This window comes from Lynx canadensis, chromosome E1 (genome assembly GCF_007474595.2).
Source record: "Lynx canadensis isolate LIC74 chromosome E1, mLynCan4.pri.v2, whole genome shotgun sequence".
Lineage (NCBI taxonomy): Eukaryota > Metazoa > Chordata > Mammalia > Carnivora > Felidae > Lynx > Lynx canadensis.
The window spans coordinates 22,385,050-22,407,816 of NC_044316.2; the positions used below are offsets into that span (position 1 = coordinate 22,385,050).

The following is a 22,767-nucleotide window of genomic DNA, read 5'->3' on the forward strand; positions in this document are numbered from 1 at the left end:
AGAGTGTTTGCTGGAAGGACTCCAGCGGTCCTTTGGGCTGGACTCGGGAGTTGGAAGTGAGGAGATGGGGAAACAAACATCTGTTCACCAGAAATTTAAGAGGCCCGAGGAAGACAGAAGGAGGTCACTCAGGAGAGGGGCAGTTGGGAGTCAAGACGGAACTGAATGCTCCAGGGGCCCCCAAATGCTACTTATGCCCCTGGGGGCGCGGGCTCGGATCAGTTCCCAGGCAGCTGACTCCTCGTCCCCTTCCCCCGGCTGCGCCGTTCCTTGGATGCCCCGAAGGGCGGTGCGCGCGGCCGGGTCCCGTTCCCCCCGGGAGCGCGGCACTGAGCCAGACCCTTCGTGAGAGCGCCCAGAACACGTTCGTAATAAAATTAGGATGAACGCCCTGAAAACTGACGGTGTCGCGTAAGACCTGGGTGTGAAGTCTGCAGGAGCAGACGAATCCAAAGGACAATTTCTGTTTTCTTTCACCAAAATGCCATCGCCGGAGCCCTCCGGGGTCCCCCCAAACGGCGACACCCGCGGCCAGTCTCGGGGCCCGGTCATCACCCCTTTACAAATTAAAACACCAGCAAAAGGAGGCCGAATGCAACTTCTCGCCTTAGGGCGGGGGCGGGGGCGGGGACGGGGCGGGGGAAGCGAGAAAGCGGAAGCTTAATTTTCTGTTTCCCGCTAAACCACCTCCTCAGAACCCTAGGACAGAGCTCGAGGCTGGTCGGGGCTAGTCGAGCTGGAATCCTGGGGCTGCAGGCCTTTCGAGGAAACACCTGCGGAGCGCGCCGCCAGAGCCTGAGAGGTAGGGGGGAAGGGCTGGAGCGGGGTGGGGGAGGACTGGAGGGAGCGAGGTTGTTCCCGGAACTCCGTCCCTGTTGGCGGCGGGGGGGGGGGGGGACCTGCCAGCTTCAAAAAATTAATCAGAATACAGAGAAGCAACAAAAAAGATCCCCCTCTCCCTGCCCCCAAACCCCACGTGTACCCACCAAAAGTAACCAAGGTTGTTGTCCTTGCAGAACTGGGTTCCCAGGTACACAGAATTGGGACTGTTGGTTTGTCCCACTCTCTCCCGCGCGGGGCCCCTCCCCGTGAGGTATCGCCTAAGTTCCCCTGGTGTAAAGCGGGCGCCTTGCAGTCAAAATCCTGGTTGCGGACTTGGGAGGTTCCGTCGCATTCTGCCGGAGGGAGGCGCTCTGCAGAGGAGAAACCTTGGCGGGTAAGGCCGTCTCCCGCGCTCCTTTGCACAAATCCTGCAAGAGCTGGGCTTCTTTCCCTCCCCAGGTCTGCGCCCGTCTCCCGAGCTCCCCTGCGCTCCTTTCCCGCTCGGGAGCTTTTGCCCTGCAGTCGGTAGCAACTTCCAACGACAGGCGCACAGTGAGAGATCGGGGAGCCGGGAGGCTGGGAACGCCGAGCGAACAGGGGAGGAGCGGGAGGCGCGCAGCGTCACAGCCTAGGTCTTACCACGCTGAGCTTGATAAAATTTCCCACTGTTCAGGAGCACGAAGAACTTTAGAGGTAAGAACCACATCAGTTACCGGGGCTCCTGAAAGTGAAGCCAGCGAGGTTGTGGCCCGGGGACAAGATAGGGTCAGTGTTCATTGTATTACAAGAAGCTGCGTTCCCAGGATGCCTGTAAGCCCCTGGCTTGCAAGGTCAGTCTTCAAACAGTAACGGCGTGGGGCAGGGTAGGAGGACTCCCAGGGCAGTCCACAAAGCCCTGTATCCCCCAACAAGTGGCTAAAAGAACTCCCGTGGATTCTGTCCAGAGAGGCTAAGCTGCGGTGAATGACTCCATTCCCCGTTTGCACATGACTGTCATAGGACGCAGAAGGGACTCCTTGCAGTAGAGTGCCTAAGAGAGGGGGATGCCTAACGGTGCCCCCCCGCCCACTGATGGCAGGTCTCAGAGCGAAGCCTCTACAAGGAGATGGCGGTTCTGGCTAATGTTGGCGAGGCTATGGCTGCCTTGAAAAGAGAAACTGGTTCCTCTTCAGTCTGCAGGGAGCAGAGGTGAGAGCTCCTATGGCCAGATGAGCCGCTAAGCGTGATAACGTCCTGTGTCAGAAGTGTTCTTGAAAGTGTCACAAGACTCTTCTTTTGTTTAAAGAAGAAGATGAAAAATCACTTTAAAAAATTGGAAGAAAAAAGAAGGGGACACCTGGGTGGCTCAGTCGGTTGAGCATCCGATTTTGGCCCAGGTCATGATCTCATGGTTGGTGGGTTCGAGCCCTGCATCGGGCTCTGTGCTGACAGCTCAGAGCCTGGAGCCTGCTTCAGATTCTGTGTCTCCCTCTCTCTGGTCACGCTCTGTCTCTCTCCCTCTCAAAAATAAATAAACATTTTAAAAAATTAAAAAAAAGAAAATGGACAATCACAAGTTTTAGTACCTTTTGCGAATCAAAGAAGAGTGAAATGTGATGATAGCCTCCTGGTCGGAATACGAAATGCACAGGTGTTTATGCCTACCAGAAAACAGAAATGGGGCACCTGGGTGGTTCAGTTGGTTAAGCCAACAACCCTTGATTTCGGCTCAGGTCATGATCCCAGGGTTGTGGAATCCAGCCCTGCAGCTGGCTCAGTGCTGAGCCTGGAACCTGATTGAAATTCTCTCTCTGCCCCTCTCCCCCGTGTGCTTTCTCTCTCTAAAATAAAATAAAACTAAACTTAAAAAAAGAAAAAGAAAAGAAAGAAAGAAAGAAAGAAAGAAAGAAAGAAAGAAAGAAAACAGTAATCATTTGCAGTATTATTGTCATAGCAACAGGACGTTAAGTTTACAACCATTCATAGTTATAGTATCCCTCAAGGCTAATGCACATGATCACAGGCCAGAGCAACAGTCTCTGAAGACCAGGTGTCTTAAGAGGATTCCTTTGCTAGGGGAAAAAAAAAAATCAAGGGGAATTTTATGAAATGGAATACTTCCTGCTTTTATGCACCCGTAATGGAAGGGACAGAATTTTCTCTTATTTTGCTGAGGTAATTTTCACTGGCAATTAGGAGTCCCTGCTGTTTTCCATGCCAAACACTAGATTTCCACTGAGAAGGGAGTTGGCAGGCCTGAAAAGTGTAAATTCACAATTTGCAAGGGAAAGAACAGGGTGGGGTGGTGGTTACTAGCGAATGAATATGGGGCATGCCAAGGTGTCCTTTTGGAGTATGCACGATTTGGGGCTTCAATACCCTAGTCCTATCAAAGGTTTAGTTTCTATGAAAAAATATTAGTAATAACAGGCACATCAATTTCTACTGGTTTTTGAGCTAAGTATATTATAACAAAATATGTTTTACTTTGTTTTCACCATCATTCATACATGTAATTTTTTTAAGTTTATTTACTTATTGGAGAGAAGAGAGAGAGCATGGGGAGGAGCAGAGAGAGAGAGAGAGAGAGAGAGAGAATCCCAAGCAGGCTCTGCGCTGACAGGGCACTAACTGATCTCACTAACTGAGAGATCTTGATCTGAGCTGAAATCAAGAGTTGGATATATAACTGACTGAGCCACCCAGGTGCCCCTCAGATATGTAATTTTTAATAGCTTTATTGGGGTGTTGTTGACACGAAATAAACTACACATATATATTTTTAAGTAAAGCTCTACACCCAATGTGGGGCATGAACTCAGACCCCAAGAACAAAAACATGTTCTACTAATTAAGCCGTCTGGTGCCCCTCAACTGCACATATTTAAAGTGTACAAGCTGGGGCACCTGGGTGGTTCAGTCAGTTAAACATCTGACTCTTGATTTCAGCTCAGGTCATGATCTCACAGTTGGTGAGTTCTAGCCCCGTGTCGGGCTCTGGGTGACAGCATGGAACGTGCTTGGGATTCTCTCTCTCTCTCTCTCTCCCTCCTCCTCTCTCCCTCTCGCCCCCTCTCTCTGCCCCTCCCCCACTGTTATGAACATTCAGCACAGGTCTTTGTATGGAAATATGTTTTCATTTTTCATGGGTAAATACTTAGGTGTGAAATGGCTGAGTCATATGGTAAGTGTGTGAAACTATCAAAGTCTTTTCTAAAATGGTTGTGTTTATGTTCCCGCCAGGAGTGTGCGAGAGTTCCCTTTTCTCCATATGCTTGCCAACACCTTGTATGGTTAGTCATTTTAGCTATTCTGATAAGTGAGTAGTGCTATCTCAGTGGAGTTTTATTTGCCATTTCCTAATAACTGATGATGTTGAACAATATTTCATGTACTTATTTGCTCTTCATATATCTTCTTTGGTGAAATATCTGTTCAAATCTTTTATCCATCAAAAAAATTAAAAAAATTTTTTTAACGTTTTTATTTTATTTTTGAGAGAGAGAGAGACAGAGTGCGAGTCAGGGAGGGGCAGAGAGCGAGGGAAACAGAATGTGAAGCAAGCTCCAAGCTCTGAGCTGTCAATGCAGAGCCTGACACGGGGCTTGAACTATTGGACTGCGAGATCATGACCTGAGCCCAAGTTGGATGCCCAACCGACTGAGCCACTCAGGTGCCCCTAAAAAAATGTTTTTAAATGTTTATTTCTTTTTGAGAGAGAGAGCGAGGGAGGGGTAGAGAGAATCCCAAGCAGGCTCTGCTCTGAGAGCTGCAAGCCCGATACAGGGCTCAAACTTACAAATGGTGAGATCGTGACCTGACCTGAGACCAAGAATTGGATGCTTAACCAACTGAGCTACCCAGGCACCCCATTGTACTTTAAAAATTTTTTTAATATAATTTATTTTCAAGTTAGCTAACATACAGTATATACAGTGTGCTCTTGGTTTCAGGGGTAGATTCCCGTAATTTGTTACTTATATACAAAACCCAGTGCTCATCCTAACAAGTGCCTATCTCAATGCCCATCATCCATTTTCTCCTCTCCCCCGCCACCCCCATTAATCCTCCATTTGTTCTCTGTATTGGGTTTGCTTCCCTCTGTTTGAAATTATTTTCCCCCTTCCGTTCCCCCATGGCCTTCTGTTAAGTTTCTCAAGTTCCACATATGAGTGAAAACATATGATAACTGTCTTTCTCTGACTGACTTACTTCACTTAGCATAATACCCTCCACTCCCATCCACGTTGTTGCATCCATTCTCCATTTTTAAATCGGGTTGTTTTCTTATTATTGCCTTTCAAGAATTCTGTATCTAATCTAGATACAAGTGATCAGATATATCATTTGGAAATATTTTCTTCTGGTCAGGGGCTTGTATTTTCATTCTCTTAACAGGTGTCTTGCAAAAAGGTGTTCTTGAAGTCCAACATATTCATTTTTTCTTTTATGTACTGTACATTTAGTGACATCTCTAAAAAAATGTCTGCCAAGCCCAAGGTAAAAATATTTTCTCCGATGTTGTCCTCCAGAGGTTTTGAGGTCAAGAGACTGAACATACAAATGGACACTGGCCAGACCATATATGAACACAGAACTCTTGACCCACAATACTGGAGCAACAACCTCCAGAAGCTAAACCACAGCCCATGCAGCAAAAGTGCTCAGGATTGGTTAACAACTCCCAGATTCCCTGGTGTGTGGCCCCACTTCTAACTCAGAAGGAACCAAAGAAAGCTAAACAGGCTTCCAAACCAGTCACATAAGATGTGCCATTTCTAGTAAGCTCACTTCCAGCTTCCCTAGAAAAACAACTTCAAATCAGGGCTTACCCGGGCGAGTGCCTCCCCCCTCCTCTCTCACTATAAAGCTTCCCCAGTCCCCTGCCTGCCTCTGAGTCTCTGCCATCGCAAGTGGCTGACTCCCTTGTCACAGTGCACTCTGAATAAATAGCCTCTCATTATTCCCATTTGGGCAGTCTTCATTTATTTCCACAGTTTCACGTTTTACATTTAGACCTGTGACACATTTTAAATAAATTTTTGTAAACGGCACCAAATATGAATTGAGGTTCATTTCTGTTGTATGTGGATATCCAAACTGTTCCAGTCCTCTTTGTTGAAAAAGTAATTACACTTTCTCCACTCGGCATCTTTGTTGTCCATATATATGTGGGTCTATTTCCAGACCCTTTCTTCCCTGAATCTGTTTGTCTTTATACTGGTTCCACACTGTCTTGTTTACTATAACTGTGTTATAAGGCTTGAAATCATTTAATGTTAGTATTTCCATTTATTCTTCTTTTAGAGAGATTTAAGTTTAAAATATCTTATGTATTTCCAGTGTTCTTTCTTGCTTCGTGTATATTCATTTTCCAACTAGTATCATTACCTGCTGCCTGAAGGCTGGCTTTTGCATTTCTTTTTTTTATTTATTTATTTTTTATTTTTATTTATTTATTTATTTTTTCCAACGTTTTATTTATTTTTGGGACAGAGAGAGACAGAGCATGAACGGGGAGGGCAGAGAGAGGGAGGACACAGAATCGGAAACAGGTTCAGGCTCCGAGCCATCAGCCCAGAGCCTGAGGCGGGGCTCGAACTCACGGACTGCGAGATCGTGACCTGGCTGAAGTCGGACGCTTAACCGACTGCGCCACCCAGGCGCCCCGGTTTTGCATTTCTTACATTGGAGTTCTACTACAAATAAATTCTTTCAGCTTTTATCAGTTTGAGAAAGTTTTATATCACCTTCTTTTTCGATTAATTTTTTAAAATGAAATGAAACTCATAATAAAAATTAATCATTTATTTTATATTTTCTTAAAATTTTAATGTTTATTTATTTTTGAGAGACAGAGCATGAGTGGAGGAGGGGCAGAAGTGAGAGGGGGACCCAGAATCCAAAGCAGGGTCTGGGCTCTGAGCTCTAGCACAGAGCCCGATGTGGGGCTTGAACTCACAAACTGCGAGATCATGACCTGAGCTGAAGTCAGATGCTTAACCGACTAGGCCCCCAGGTGCCCTAGAATTAATCATTTTAAAGTGAACAAATCAGCAGCATTTAGGACATTCACAGTATTGTACAACTGCCACCTCCGTTGACCTTCAAAATATTTTCATCACACCAAGATAAAACCTCATTGAACGACTATGCACCAGCCCCCTCTTCCTCTAGCACTTGGCAATCAACCCTCTTTCTGTTTCAATGACTTTACCCATTCTGTGTATTTCTCATAAATTAAATTTTACAATATGTGACTGTCTTAGTTCAGGCTGCTATGACAAAAATACCACAGACTGGGTGGCTTAAACAGTGAATATGTATTCATCACAATTCTGGAGGCTAGGAAGTCCAAGATCAAGGTATCGGCTGATCTGGTCTGGTGAGGAAAATTCCTGGTTTGCAGATAACTGCCATGGTGGAGAGAGCAGAGAGAGAGGAAGCAAGCTCTCTTGTACTTCTTCTTATCATGGCACTAGACTCATCATTAGGTTTCCACCCTCATGGCCTAATTACCTCCACAGAGTTCACAGCAGCTAAGACCATCCCCATGGGGATTAGGGTTTCAACATATGAATTCTGGGGGGGATATAAATATAGAGTGACCTTTTGTGTCTTGCTTCTTTCACTTAGGATAATGTTTTCAAGGTTCTCCCATGTTGAAGCATGTGTCAGTACTTAACTCCTTTTTATGGCTGAATACTGTTCTATTGTATGGTTTGTAGCACATTTTGTTTATCCATTCATGTGCTGATGGCCATTTGAGTTGTTTCCACCTTTTGGCCTTTGTGAATAGTTCTGGTATGAACATTTATGACTTATTTGAGCCTAAAGGATTTGCTGGATCGGATGCTAATTCTATGTTTAACTTTTGTTGTTTTTGTTGTTTTAGAGAGAGAGGGTGAATGGGGGAGGGGCAGAGTGAGATAGATAGATGATAGATAGATAGATGGAAGGAAGGAAGGAAGGAAGGAAGGAAGGAAGGAAGGAAGGAAAGATAGATAGATAGATAGATAGATAGATAGATAGATAGATAGATAGATAGATATGTAGAGAATCTTAACCTCGATCCCCTGACCCTGGGATCATGACCTGAGCTGAAATCAGAGTTGGACATTCAAACCAACTGAGCACGCAGGTGCCTCTACATTTAACTTTTTGAAGACTCTTCAAACTGCTTTTCACAATGACTGCTTCCTTTTTACATTCCAGCAGCAGTGTTATGTGATTCCTGTTTCTCTACCTCCTCACCAATCTTGTTATTTTCCTTCTATCATCATCATCATCATCATTATCATCATCATCATCATCACCATCCTGATAGGTGTGAAGTGGTATCTCATGTGGTTTGGGTTTGTGTGTGCCTAATGACTAATGGTGTTGAGCATCTTTTCATATGCTTATTGGCAATTTGTAAATCTTCTTTGGAGAAACATCTATTCAAGTCCTTTGTCCATTTAAAAAATTGGATTGTTTGTCTTTTTGTTGTTAACTAATTTTTGAAAACATTTTCACTGGGTATAGAACTCTAGGTTCATAGTTTGTTTTTCTTTCACTGGTTTAAAGACGTTTATCCATTATCTTGTTTTGTTTCTGAAAAAGAACAAAACAAACAACAACAACAAAAAATCTAATGTCATCCTTTGTCCTTCTGTGTGTGTAATGTATCTTTTTCCTCTGGTTGCTTTTAAGATTTTTCTTGTAATCATTGGTTTTGGTCAATTAAATGAAGATGCACTTTGGTATTGTTTTCTTTGTATTTTTAGTGCTTGGAGCTTGTTGAATATTGTGGATCTTGATCTTAATTTTTTACAAGTACACCAAATTTGGAAAATTTTCAGACATTTTTTCTTTTAAAATGTTTTTCTTATTTAGAGAGGAGAGTGATCTAGTCCCTGGTACTCTATTCTGTCTGGGAGTGGAGTCTCATGTGTGTAGTTTTGAGAGTCATAGTTTCATAAGACATAATAAGAAAATCAGTGGCCTCTTATCCTCTACTCTGCCCCCTTTTTCTGCTCTCTAGGCATCCTCTTGCCTCTTTGGCTTTTTTGTTCAGGATTACTTATATATTTCTAAACAACATGCTTATGTTTATACACCTCCCCCCCCACCACCTTAAATGCTGTCTGTTTCTGGAGATAATGACCTCCCTCCTCCACATTTCACAATCCCTTTTCTCCCTACATCCTGCCAGTATGATTACGTCATCATTTCCGGTCAGAACAATATTCAGAGTTGATAATATTATGACTGTCATTTTGTTTATAACTATGCCATGTAATCAGTTACGGGTATGGTTTTTGATACTATTTTTCATTTGTTCTAGAGTTCTTGTCTTATATTTGTATTTACATGTTTTCCCAAGTCCCTATTACTAATTCAGCCCCAAACTCTCTACCTCTTCAGCTGACTAACACATGAAGCATCCCATTGGTTGTATAGTGTCCATCCACTGAAGCCTGAAGGCATCTTGTTCCCATTTTGGATAGTGATCCTCTAGGCCTGCCCCAACAACTGTCGTTCTGGGTCCCATCCAGAGGATTGTGTTGGCTTCTTTTTTTTTAATTTAAATTTTAGTTAGTCAGCATACAGTGCAATATTGGTTTCAGGGGTAGAATTCATCACTTACATACAACATGCAGTACTCATCACCAGGTGCCCTGCTTAATCTCCATCCAACATCTAGCCCATCTCCTACTCATCTGCGTCCATCAACCCTCAGTTTGTTCTCTACAGTTAAGGGTCTCTTGTGGTTTGTTTCCTCTCTCTTCTCTTCCCCTTCCTTCCCATATGTTCTTCTGTTTTTTCCTTAAATTCCACATCTGAGGGAAATCATAGGTATTTGTCTTTCAGTGATTGACTTATTTCACTTAGCGTAATACATTCTAGCTCCATCTACGACATTGCAAATGGCAGGAGTTCATTCTTTTGATGGCTGAGTAATATTCCATTACATATATGTATACATATACATATGTATTTAAATTTTTTTTACTGTTATTCATTTTTTTGATAGAGACAGAGAGTGAGTGGGGGAGGGGAAGAGAGAGAGGGAGACAGAATCTGAAGCAAGCTCCAGGCTCTGAACTAACAGCACAGAGCCTGACATGGGGCCTTGAACTCATGGACCATGAGATCATGACCTGAGCTGAAGTTGGACACAACCGACTGAGCCACCCAGGCGCCCCTATATATATATCTTCTTAATCCGTTCATCAGCTGATGGACATTTGGGCTCTCTCCGTAGTTTGGCTATTGTGATCATATTGCTACAAACATTGGGGTGCATGTAGCCCTTCAAATCTGTATTTTTGTATCCTTTGGGTAAATACCTAATAGTGCAATTGCTGGATCATAGGGTAGTTCTATATTTAGTTTCTTGAGGAAACTCCCTACTGTTCTCCAGTGTGGCTGCACTAGTTTGCATTGCTACCAACAGTGCAAGAGGGTTCCCCTTTCTCCACATCCTCACCAACACCTGTTGAATCTTGTTAATTTTAGTCATTCTGACAGGAGTGAGTTGCTATCTCATCATGGTTTTGATTTGTATTTCCCTGATGATGTTTCCCTGATGATGAGTGATGCTGAGCATCTTTTCATGTGTCTGTTAGCCATCTGTGTGTCTTCTTTGGAAAAAGGTCTATTCATGTCTTCTGCCCATTTCTTACTGGGGTTGTTTGTATTTTGGGGGTTGGGTTTGATAAGTTCTTTACAGATTTTGATACTAAACCGTTTATCAGGTATGTCATTTGTAAATTTCTTATCCCATTTGGTAGGGCTTGCCTTTTAGTTGTTGATTGTTTCCTTCGCTGTGCAGAAGCTTTTTATCTTGGTGAAATCCTGATAGTTCATGTTTGGTTTTGTTGCCCTTATCTCCAGCAATGTGTCTGTAAGAAGATGCTACAGTTGTGGTCAAAGACGTTGCTGCCTGTGTTCTCCTCTAGAATTTTTATGTTTTCCTGTTTCACATTTAGGACTTTCATCCATTTTTAATTTATTTTTGTTTATGGTGTAAGAAGTTTCATTCTACTGCATTCTGCCATCCAATTTTCCCAGCACCATTTGTTGAAGAGATTGTCTTTTTTTTCCATTGGATATTCTTTCCTGCTTTCTCGAAGGTGAGTTGACCATATAGTTGTGGGTTCATTTCTGGGTTTTCTATTCTGTTCCATTAATCTATGTGTCTGTTTTTGTGCCAGTACCATACTGTCTTGATGACTATAGCTTTGCAGTACAGCTTGAAATCCAGAATTGTGATACCTCCAGCTTTAATTTTCTTTTTCAGGATTGCTTTGGCTATTTGGGGTCTTTTGTGGTTCCATACAAATTTTAGGACTTTTTGTTCTAGCTCTATGAAAAATGCTGTTGGTATTTGGATAGGGACTACATTAAATGTGTAGATTACTTTGGGTAGTATAGACATTTTCACAATGTTTGTTCTTCCAATCCATGAGCATGGGTTACTTTTCCATTTCTTTGTGTCCCCTTCAAATTCTTTCATTAGTGTTCTATAGTTTTCAGAGTATGGATTGTGTTTTCTTCTCTCTCTTGGGTTCTGTCTTTGGTTTCCTGCAACCTGTTTTTAAGGAAGGAAGCTGGATGAGGAGATAGCAGGACATCTTGGTTCACAAAGAACTGTCTCTTGATGGAGACCTGTGTAATTATGTGTGAGTTGGTCTAGTCACTCCTTCTTTTTACTCAACTGCTACCAAAGAGTTAAAGATAAGCAGCTGCAGAAATGTTCATCCCTCACACTGCCCTTCCATCATGAGGTGTGGTTGTCAAGATGGTGTGTGCACACTTTCACTCAGCTTTACCTCTTCTGAGATTCCCTGTTGTCACTTAAAGTTTAGGAAATGCCAAAAGCCCACCTCAACCTGCCAGCTGGGTTGATCCAAACAGTCAATAATTTGTCCGTTTCTAATAAATTATGTATGTGTGTGTATATGTATATACTTACATACATGTATATACTTACACTATGTATATACTTACATATGTATATACTTATATATGTATATGTATATACTTACATATATGTAAAACTTACATATATATATGTAAGTTTTCATGAGATGAGAACTTCTTGAACGAGGGAAAGCTTAAAGATCTGTTCCATAGCAACAATCCAAGAATAGCCCAGTCTCAGTGAGAGGAGAAGGAGCACCGAGAAAATCAATACACATCAGCACACCCCGGGGACACCACTGACAGTGAAAACTTTCTGGTTGCATTGCAGCCCCCGTCCTCATGTATCTTTGCACAATTTCTACTTTTCTGCAGGTGATCTGGGAGACTTTGCCACTCAGAGATTATGGCACAAACAGTTACTAAAATCACAGCATCAAAATAGGCTCTTGATCATTTCTCAGTGGCAGTGGGCTTCCAGTAGACTTAGCTCCTCCCCTTGGCCTCTGCACTTATTTCATGCACGAAAGTGGCTTCAAACTCTGTGTGCATAAATGAAGTGACCAACTTCAGAAGAGCGGCCTCAAAGTGTCAGTTTTCCCACCTCCCCTATGCTTGTCCTCTTCTAATCGTTCTGTCTTCCTGTTTCTTATATTTCAGGGTAGGAAAAGGACCTGTGCTGAGAAGATGAGTCTCAAGGTTGATTTGGAAACAAACTTTGCCGAATGTGTCTTAAATGCAGGAAAGATCATCCTTGGGGATACACAAAGGAAAGAAATGAATCCTGAATTGCGGAAAAAACAGAGGGAAAACATCTTGAAAGCAATATGTGCTCTGCTGAATTCTGGTGGCGGAGTGGTCAAGGCTGAGATTGAGAACAAAGACTACAATTATGAAATCCATGGAGTAGGCCTGACGATGCCTTCAATTTTTAAAGACTATTTAGATGAGATGCAGCAGGGAGAACTCTTTTTGATTTTTGTGAGATCCTGGAACGCAGATGCCTCTGGTGTACGAATCGCTACCTTGTGCTCCAATTTGTACTATAGATACAGAGCATCTACTGATGTCATGGATTCTAAGGAAGCATTGGCATTCCTCAAAGGGAAAACTCAGACTCTTAGGAATACTGATTCCAGTTCATTAAGTCCACACAAAGTTCAGGTTGGTGTGCGAAACGAGTATAACATAAGGGCCTCAGCTGCTGCTGTATTCGCTAGAACTCAGCTTCAGTACCTAGAAAAGCTCAACTTTACTAATTCCCTCCACGTTGAATTTAAAATGTTCTCAACAGAGGAGTCACAGTGCTTTCACGAGAGTCTCCCCAGTTGTGTTTCTGCATTTGCAAACACTGAAGGAGGGTATATATTTTTTGGTGTGCATGATGAGACCCATGAAGTCATTGGATGTGAAAAGGAGAAAATAGATTTTGACATGTTGAAGGCTTGTATTGATTTCTGTATTGGGAATCTCCCTGTCCATCATTTCTGTACACAGAAGCATGAGATAAAATATGCTGTCAAATTCCTTGAAGTACACAATCAGGGGACCCTCCATGGATATGTCTGTGCAGTCAAGGTGGAACAATTTTGCTGTGCAGTGTTTTCTGAGATGCCCAGTTCCTGGCAGGTGAAGGACAATTGTGTGAAACAGCTGGACACGAAGCAATGGATAGCTTGGATGATGGAAGCCGACCCAGGTCAGGGAGCAGAATCCACAATGATTATAATGTTCATTTGGGGGAGACAGAAGGGGAGAGGTGAGGAGGGAGGAACTAGGGTATTATTTCAAGATCTAGGCAAAGAAAAGCACTGTCTTAATTGCACATGCCTGATTTGTGATTTCCGATAGATACAGTTGGTAGGTCACTGCACTTCACTCCCTCTGCCTATCTTGAATACCCTGCATTCAGCAAAAAGATGTTGCCCTGGGCTAATAGACCTACTAGAGGTTGGTGCAGGGGGCTGTCTGACCTAGTAATTTTTATTTTCACTCCCTTTCTTGTGTTCATTTTGAAGTCTCTTCTTTACCTTTCTGAATATGAACTCCTTTAATTATTCAGGATATTCTTTTTCACGTGCACATATGTGTCATCTTTAACCCAACCATCACTTTTCCCTGCCTTTCCGTTCTTGGTCCCTGGAATAAATATTCTCCCTTTCTCATCGCCCCTCTTCCATTCTGAACCCAAACACAACTAGTCCGTGGCTAGCTCTCTCCTTTCCTACTTTTCCTTTTCAAAGTGAACATGTGCTACTCACCAAGAATGATAAGCCAGAGTAGTATTGGTGATGTACATCCCACTTGGAAAAAGAAAGTCCAAGATGAAATGAGACAAAATAAATTAATGGTAACATCTTCAAAAGTCCACAAAAATAACATTTCAGAGTCTTCTCAGAAATATGTATCCATTGAACTTTATTCCTTCTTTTTAAAAAATTTTTATTTATTTATTTTGAGAGGGATAGAGAGAGCACATGAACGGGGGAGAGAGGTGAGGTGGGGGGAGAGAGAGAGAGAGAGAGAGGGAGAGAGAGAATCTCAAGCAGGCTCCATGCTCAGTGTGAAGCCTAATGTGGGGCTCAATCTCATGACCATGAGATCATGGCCTGAGTCGAAATCAAGAGTTGGATGCTTAACCAGCTGAGTCACCCAGCACCCCAAACCTTATATACTTTCTAATTGTATTTTTTAAATGTAAGCATTCTAAAAAATAAAACATGAGTTTCAATAGAATACAATTAAATGAAAACTATTGCTCCATGTAGTACCTCACCCTGCCCAAGATATCAATAAACTTTCTTGAGTTGACTCAGAATGTATACACAAGGATCTGTGGGCCAAGGCTTTGGGTTCTAAGACAAAGTGAAAGACTACAACACAGCTTAGCTATAATTTGGAGTCTGCATTTTTGCATATTGAACTGTTACTTCTTACTTCCTAAGATCTTTCCAGATTTTCTGAGATGGTCCTTGCATTGAGTTTGTCATCCACTACACCCCGCAGCAGGACTGTGTGCACTCATAAGAATTTTGAATGTCTGGAAGCACAGCAAAAACGTTACTTTCCAGGTAATTCATGTCTGGTTGCTTTGGAACATGTTGGTTGTTCATTCATATGAAAAAAACCCTGGACTCCTATTTATATTATAGAAAAAAAATCAATTCCAGGAGGTTTAAGGACTTAAATGTCAGAAACAAACCCTTGAAACTTTAGTAGATGTACACAAATAATTTTGCATCATTGAGGTAGGACAGGATTTCCTACACTAGACCTAAAAATATTAACCTTAAACAAGAAGATTGATAAATTTCACCACACTAAAATTAAGAACTTATGTTACTCAAAAGATACCTTAAAGAGAGTGAAAGAATCCATGACAAACTTGAAGAAGATTATGAAATCCATGCAGTTGACAAAGGACTGGTATCAAGAATATATAAAGAATTTGCAAAACTTGTTAAAAGCACAAACCACCTCGTAGACAAATACACAGTAGCTATAAAGATGTATTTCTCCGAAAAGGAAACACACATGTCCAATAAACTTAGGAAGGGCTGTTCAAGCTATCGGGATGAGTTTGAAACGCACTTCAAAACCACAAGTAGATACCATCCTACACTATTTAATTGAAATAACAGATGTTGGAGACGTTCTGGGTAATCAGAATCTTTTTTTTTTAGCGAGATACAGAAAGAACGTGAGGGAGGAGAAGAGCAAAGGGAGAGAGAGAATCCCAAGCAGGCTCCATGCTCAGCACGTAGCCCAATGCGGGGCTCAGTCCCACCACCCTGGGATCATGACCCAAGCAGAAATCAAGAGTTGGATGCTCAACCAATTGAGACACTCCAGCGCCCCTAATCAGAATTTTTGTACATTGCTGCTATGAATTAAATTGGGTTAATCCCTTTAGACTAAATTGGTCATTTGGATATTATACCAGTCAGTAACTTTTTCTAGTTTCTAGGGAAGCATGTGTACATATGCATCAAGAGATGTCTAAAATTGGAGAGATCCCCGTGACTGCTCTAGGTTACTATTCGTATTGTAGTATATTCACCTAGTGGAATACTATTCAGCAGTGAAAATGAATGTACTACAAATATATGCAAGCATAAGGCTGAATCTGAGTGACATAAGTATGTCTTGTCATGACTTTACTCATAGATTTACCCAATTCTTTTATTGATTGTGTAGTGTTTCGTAGTATTCCTAAACATAGATGTTACTAATTTTAGCTGCTTTTATTGTAAAATATACTCTACGTACAGAAAGTACGTTGGGTGTAGAGATTACTTAACTAAATTTAAACTTTAAAAAAGAATAATTAGTATGCAGCAAAACCTGTGTAACCACCACCTAGGTCAAAAAATAGAACTTTGCAAACTACCCTGCTACCACTTCTTTAACCAGTCCTTTCTTTGGTGGAATTTTATATGACACCTAATTTTTTTCTATTTTCAACAATGCTACAATATACATTTTTCTAAAAATGCCTTGAGGTGTTCCTTAAAGATAAATTCCAAGTAGTAACAATTGCTGGTACCCTTCGGTGAACGTTGCCAAATCGTAATTCAAAACATAGACCAGAATCCACCAAATGGTATTATCATGGCATTTCTCTTCTAGAAGAAGCTTGGAATCATTTTGTTCCACCTAAAGAAAAGGACACGTGGAGATTATTTTGATGGCAACCACATGAAATTGATAAATGACTTTGGGAAGAATTATCATTTTTACAACAGTGAATTTCCTCATAGGTGAACATGGGATGTTTGGCCATTTATTAAAGTCTTCTTTTACTATATTTCATCAAACCCAAGGAAACAATATTGTTTTATTATTTTATTTACCACGAATAAAGAAAATATTGCCAATTAAATTAGAAGATGTATCTTGATTTCAGAGATATTAAAGTACACTTATAATCAGTGAAATAGGTTACATCTCTTGATTGTTTCGGTTTTATCTGTATGTTGCATATATGTCAAATTTTATTCCTAGAATGATAAGTCAGCCAGAGAAAGACAAATACCATATGACTTCACTCCTATGTGGAATTTAAGCAAGAAAGCAAACAAAGAAAAAAAAAAGAGGCAAACCAAAAAACAGACTCTTAACTATAGAGAACAAACTGGTGACTATGAGAGGGGAGGGGTGGGGGATGGGTGGAATAGGTGATGGGCGTTAAGAGTCACTTATCATGATGAGCATTGAGTAATGTATAGAATTGCGAAATCACTGTATTGCACACCCGAAACTAGTGTAATACTATATTCTAACTACCCTAGAATTAAAAAGTTTAAATTTATTACTAGAAGGAGATCCTTATATGATAATAATTTCTGATTGTGAATTGCTGGCATTTAGGAAAGCTCTTAGCTTTAAAATATACTTTATACCATTTCCAAACATTTTACTTAATAATCGTATTAATGTAAAACCAAAGGTAGTTTTGAACTAACCTTTCCTATGTTTATATGTTATTCCTTTACTTAGTTGAAATCGTTGCTCAATAATTTGTAAATGATGTTAAATTAAAATAGGAGGAGGAGGAGCCCTTAGTTTAGTCCATTGTATAGAAAATAACTTTAGTATTTGTCTGAGCCCAGACCAATGGTACTGGTGTGTCCAGATTACTTCCTGGATACTTGATGTACCACAGGTATCTTAAACTGAACATTTCCAAAATCAGTCTTCCATGCTGACAATCTTCTACTTGTTCTGTATATTCTGAATATTAATCTGTATGAAGTATTCTTTTTCTGCCATTTCTTCCACATTGTGTCTATGAATTGGAGAGTCCATACTCCATCCAGCCAATCACAGAAATCTGGATTCATGCTTGTGTCTTCCATCTACCCTGAATTTAAAATTTAAATTTTGTGTTTATTTTTTTCCTGGGGAGAAGGTTCATAGATTTTGTTAGAGTTCCGATTTGGGCTTGTGATGCCAAAAGTTTCAAGAACCCTTTTTATACATAAAACACCTAAATCTCTTTAAAAAAATACTTATAAAAATTAATTTTTAAAATTTACATATATAAACTGGGCTTTTTTCTTAAAGAATTCTAAAGGTTTTTAAAGGTATAGATTCATGTAACCACCACCAGAGTAAAGACACAGAATAGTTCCATCACCCAAAAAAGGCCCCTTCATTCTGCCCCTTTGTGGTCAAAATTCTCCAATCCCTAACCCTTAGCAGCCGTTGATCTATTTTTCATCCCTATAATTTTGCCTTTCACAAAATGTCATGTAGGACACCTCATATAGTCTATAACCGATGATAGGTGTTTCTTCCTGATTTATGGAGACATAATTGGCATATAACATCATCTATATAAGGTGTACAGCATGGGTTTTTTCCCCTATTTTTAAAAAAATCTTTCATTTTTTAAAGTAATCTCTACACCCCACACGGGGCTCAAACTCACACTCCCAAGATCAAGAGTTGCATGCTCCACCACCTGAGCCAGCTGGGAGCCCCCAAAATGATTTTTTTCAAACCTGTACATATTACACAATGATGACCACAATAAAGTTAGCTAACATACCCATCACTTCACATAATTACCATACGTGTGTGTGTGTGTGTGTGTGTGTGTGTTGAGAACATTTACGTTCTCTCTTAGCAACTTTCACATATATCACACAGTATTGTTAACCCTAGTCAGCGTTGCCAGGTGCTAAGATGGCACCATAAGGCCTTTTTCTCCATCCTCATTTCCTCCTTTGTGCCTTTCACTTTAGACATCACAACACAAACTTCTTGGAGGTGCTTGCATGAGTTTCTTGTCTTGTGCTTTACTCATGGGTCCCCTGTTGCCTATCTCTCCATTCTCGCATCCTTCAGAGGGCTAACTCACAGCCATCCCTTAAGCAGCTCCGGTGTTTCCTTCTTCAGAAAGACTTTCACATTTTCTTTTTTCCTGAGGGCTCCCTCTCCTTGGTGATTGCATAATGCTCTGTGCACTTCTTGCCCATTGCATTTACCACTTTGTATAATTATTGTTTGTCTCTGTTATGCCAGTCACTTATCATCTCCATTGGACTGGGAATTGCTTTATTTCCTATCACTAATGCATCCTTATGCTGACACGTGGTTGGGCCCAAATGTGGATTGAATCTATTACGGATAATGATGATTCTAGCTTGTTTGCAGATTCCCGAATTTATTCCAATTCTTTTCCTGTTTAGTATTACCAGACAGAATGGTGTATACACCAGAAAGCATCTACAAGGAGCTGTTCTCAACACATAAAGGACTCAAAAACTTAATAAATAAGGAAATGCGCTCTTTCTCTCAAGGAATATTGATATTCTCTCGAAGCTGGGCTGTGGACGTGGGTCTGCAAGAGAAGCAGGGAGTCATCTGCGATGCTCTTCTGCTTTCCCAGAACAACACCCCACGCCTCTACACTATCCTCAGCGAGTGGGACCCAAGCTGGAAGGGCTACTCTAGGAAAGTCGCCCGCGTCTTAAAACAGACGCTGGTGAACACAGGTGGCTACACTGGGAAATTGTGTGTCACTCCCTTGATCTTCCTACTGAATCCTGATAATACAGCAACGACTCTTCATGATTTGGATTTGCAAATTTACCCCAACTCCTATAACCTTAGGACCACCCCACATGGAAGCTCTGTTACGGTCCCTTGTGATAGTCTTGCTTGGATTCCGATCTTTCTTAAGTGAAGAGCTGGGCTCTGAGGTTTTCAGCCTCCTCACAGATAAACAGTATGAGTTGCTTTCAAAGAACATTCGCATAACTAGAGAACTGTTTGTTCATGGCTTACCTGGATCAGGGAAGACCATCCTGGCTCTTAGGATAACGGAGAAGATCAGGAATGTGTTTCACTGTCAACCAGATGATATTCTTTACATCTGTGAAAATCAGCCTCTGAAGAATTTTGTGAGGTATGCAGCCTAACTATAATGATTTTTTAAAAATAATTTTGGGGGCGCCTGGGTGGCGCAGTCGGTTGAGCGTCCGACTTCGGCCAGGTCACGATCTCGCGGTCCGTGAGTTCGAGCCCCGCGTCAGGCTCTGGGCGGATGGCTTGGAGCCTGGAGCCTGTTTCCGATTCTGTGTCTCCCTCTCTCCCTGCCCCTCCCCCGTTCATGCTCTGTCTCTCTCTGTCCCAAAAATAAATAAAAATGTTGAAAAAAAATTAAAAAAAAAAATTTTGGCTGGTGTGGTTTTAAGTTCGCATGTGAAAAGTCATATTGTAATGACTAGGTCCAGATGTGTTTAAGAGTATAATTGGCTTCCTTTGTTTGAGTGGGGTAACTTGACTGTGTTTCTCTACATTTTCAGCCAGAGACATGTCTGCCAGGCAGTGACCCGGAAAACCTTCATGAAAAATGACTTCCAAAAGATTAAGCACATCATCATCGATGAAGCTCAGAATTTTCGCACTGAGGATGGAGACTGGTATGAGAAGGCAAAAGCCATCACTCAGAGAAAAAAGGATTGCCCAGGAATTCTCTGGATCTTTCTAGACTACTTTCAGACTACCCACTTGAGCTGCAGTGGCCTCCCTGCTCTCACAGCCCAGTATCCAAGAGAAGAGCTCACCAGAGTGATCCGTAATGCAGATCCAATAGCCAAATACCTACAAGAAGTAATGCAGGAGGTCAGAGAAAATCCTCCATGTAACATCCCGCCTGCGTCCCTGGAGATGGTTCATAAAGCTGAATGGGCTCAGGGTATTCCGGGCTACGTGGAGATTATGGAGTACTTGGACATGGAAGATATGGTGTTCCAAGTAGCAAAGAAATGCCACTTTCTCTTTAGGAATGGTTATTCACCCAAGGACATTGCTGTGCTTTTCAGCAAAGCAAGTGAAGTGGAAATATATAAAGATAAGCTTCTAAGAGCAATGAGGAAAAGAAATACATCTCAGCTCGATGGGGAATCTGATCTTTTAGTACAGATCCAAGATGCATCGGATATCATGGCCAATCACATTGTGTTGGACAGTGTCCGTCGATTTTCAGGCCTGGAAAGAAACATCGTGTTTGGGTTCAACCTAACAGCTGAGCCAGATATTTTCCATAATCTTCTGCTCTGTCTGGCTTCCAGGGCAAAGAAACATCTCTATATTCTGAAGGTTCCTATTTGACAGGAAGATCCCAGGCTAAGAAACAATTAGGTAGCTCTCATCTCTAGTTAACCATGAAACTATTTGATCTAAACATTGAATTATCGAGTATTTTATGAGCACTCACTCTGAGCCATGTACTCTCCTAGATGCTGGGGATCAGGGGTAGGGTATCAAACTAGGCAGACAAGATTTCTTCTTTAGGGCAGAGGTAAATCACAGACAAGTAAACAAATACAAGTACAAGACATTTCAGATAGGGGCACCTGGTTGGCTCAGTCAGTTAAGTCTCCAACTGTTGATTTTGGCTCAGGTCATGTTGTCATGGTTTGTGAGATGGAGCCCTCCTGTCAGGCTCCATGATGACAGCACAGAGCCTGCTTGGGATTCTCTCTCTCCCTCTCTCTGCCCCTACCTCATGTTCGCTCTCCCCCACTCCTCTCTTTCAAAATAAATAAATAAATATAAAAAAAGAAATTTCAGATAGTAATTAGGGTCATCAGAATAGTAATTAGAGGGCCCTGAGATGCAGACATGGTGTGTGTGTGTGTGTGTGTGTGTGTGTGTGTGTGTGAACACGTAGGCAGGTATAGAGGGAAGAGCTGGTTATTCATGGTGGCTGAGGAAGCACTCAATGAGGGAAGGAGTCACAGGAATATCTTTGAGCCATATGTGCCAGGCAGACTCAGATATTGTGACTTTTAAAAAAATATTTTCACTATTTTCAATACAGCAATGGTGCAGAAATGCTTGATATCATGTACTGGGAGAGTATGAAGGACACAGAGAGGTCATGTGTCTGGCCTTTTATGGGCCAGGAATGGTTGTGGAATATTTCAAAATATAAGTTCAGAAAGTACAAACTGCAATTTTTTAGAAACCACATTACATGATTCTTTTCCATTAAGTTTTTTTTAATGTTTATTTATTTTTGAGAGAGAGAGAGAGAGAGAGAGCACAGGCTAGGGGCAGAGAGAGAGAGAGCGACACACAGCATCTGAAGTAGGCTCCAGGGTCTGAACTGCCAGCACAGAGCCCAATGCAGGGCTTGAACTAGTGAACTGTGAGATTGTGACCTGAGCTGAGGTCCACTGCTTAACCGGCTGAGCCAACCAGGCATCCCTATGCCTTTCCATTTGTATTCTGTTAGTGATGGTAGTAATGCTGATCACTATCTTTGAAAACATTTTGTGTGCCTTTTGGTTATTTGGGATCTTGAGTCCTTAGCTCTGCTTTAATATTATTCCCGTGGAGAAAATAGGTTACTGCATGAACCTATTCCCCAGGGAGACACAATTCCCCAGGGAGACACATTGTATTTTATTTCTTAATTTTAAAATAAAAGGGCCTTAAGAAGATGAATGTACTGGACTTAAAAGGTCCATTTTGCTTTTAATTTAATCTAATAGCCAATGAAATTATAAAGTAAATATACAATATCTTTATTCTGCAGAATCTTGAGGATTTCAGCTAGTTTCTCAAAGGCTATTGCTATAGAAGAATTTAGGAAGTCTTTAAATTCAATGAAACAAGCCTTGAAAGACAAAGTGAGGAAGCAGCCAAAAGAGACAAAGAGGGATCTTGCTAAGGACACAGATTGTGAAACAATACAGAATAAAAAATAAATTAGAAGCAACAAGAAATTGAAAACCCCGTACCTGACATAGAGGAAGTCTTGAGATAATCACACAAATGGAGAGAAATTAGACAAATATTACTGTAGTTATCAAGGAGATCTATCTAGAGTGTGAGGATCCAGTAAGAATGGATGTGGAGTAGAAAAATCAATAAGTGGAACAATAAAAATGTTCTAAGATATAATATGGGAAAATTATAAAATATATCTTCAGATTGAAAGATTTCTTAACAATCACAGCAGACAAATCCAATTGTCTGATCCTTCTGGCTTCTGATTTCTCTGGAGCAATATTCAAAGCAACAAGACAATGGGCA

At 41.4% G+C, this 22,767-nt stretch overlaps 1 protein-coding gene across 1 annotated transcript; it reads left to right on the forward strand.

Annotated features, from left to right (window-relative positions):
* Positions 1–683: 683 nt before the first annotated feature.
* LOC115500757 (schlafen family member 5-like) lies at positions 684–21,107 on the forward strand. The gene is given in 7 exon segments (XM_030295442.1): positions 684–802; positions 1,017–1,216; positions 12,373–13,411; positions 14,658–14,783; positions 18,909–19,326; positions 19,328–19,627; positions 20,028–21,107. Coding segments are annotated over 5 exon segments (2,664 nt in total). The 5' UTR covers positions 684–802; positions 1,017–1,216; positions 12,373–12,399; the 3' UTR covers positions 20,836–21,107.
* Positions 21,108–22,767: the final 1,660 nt, after the last annotated feature.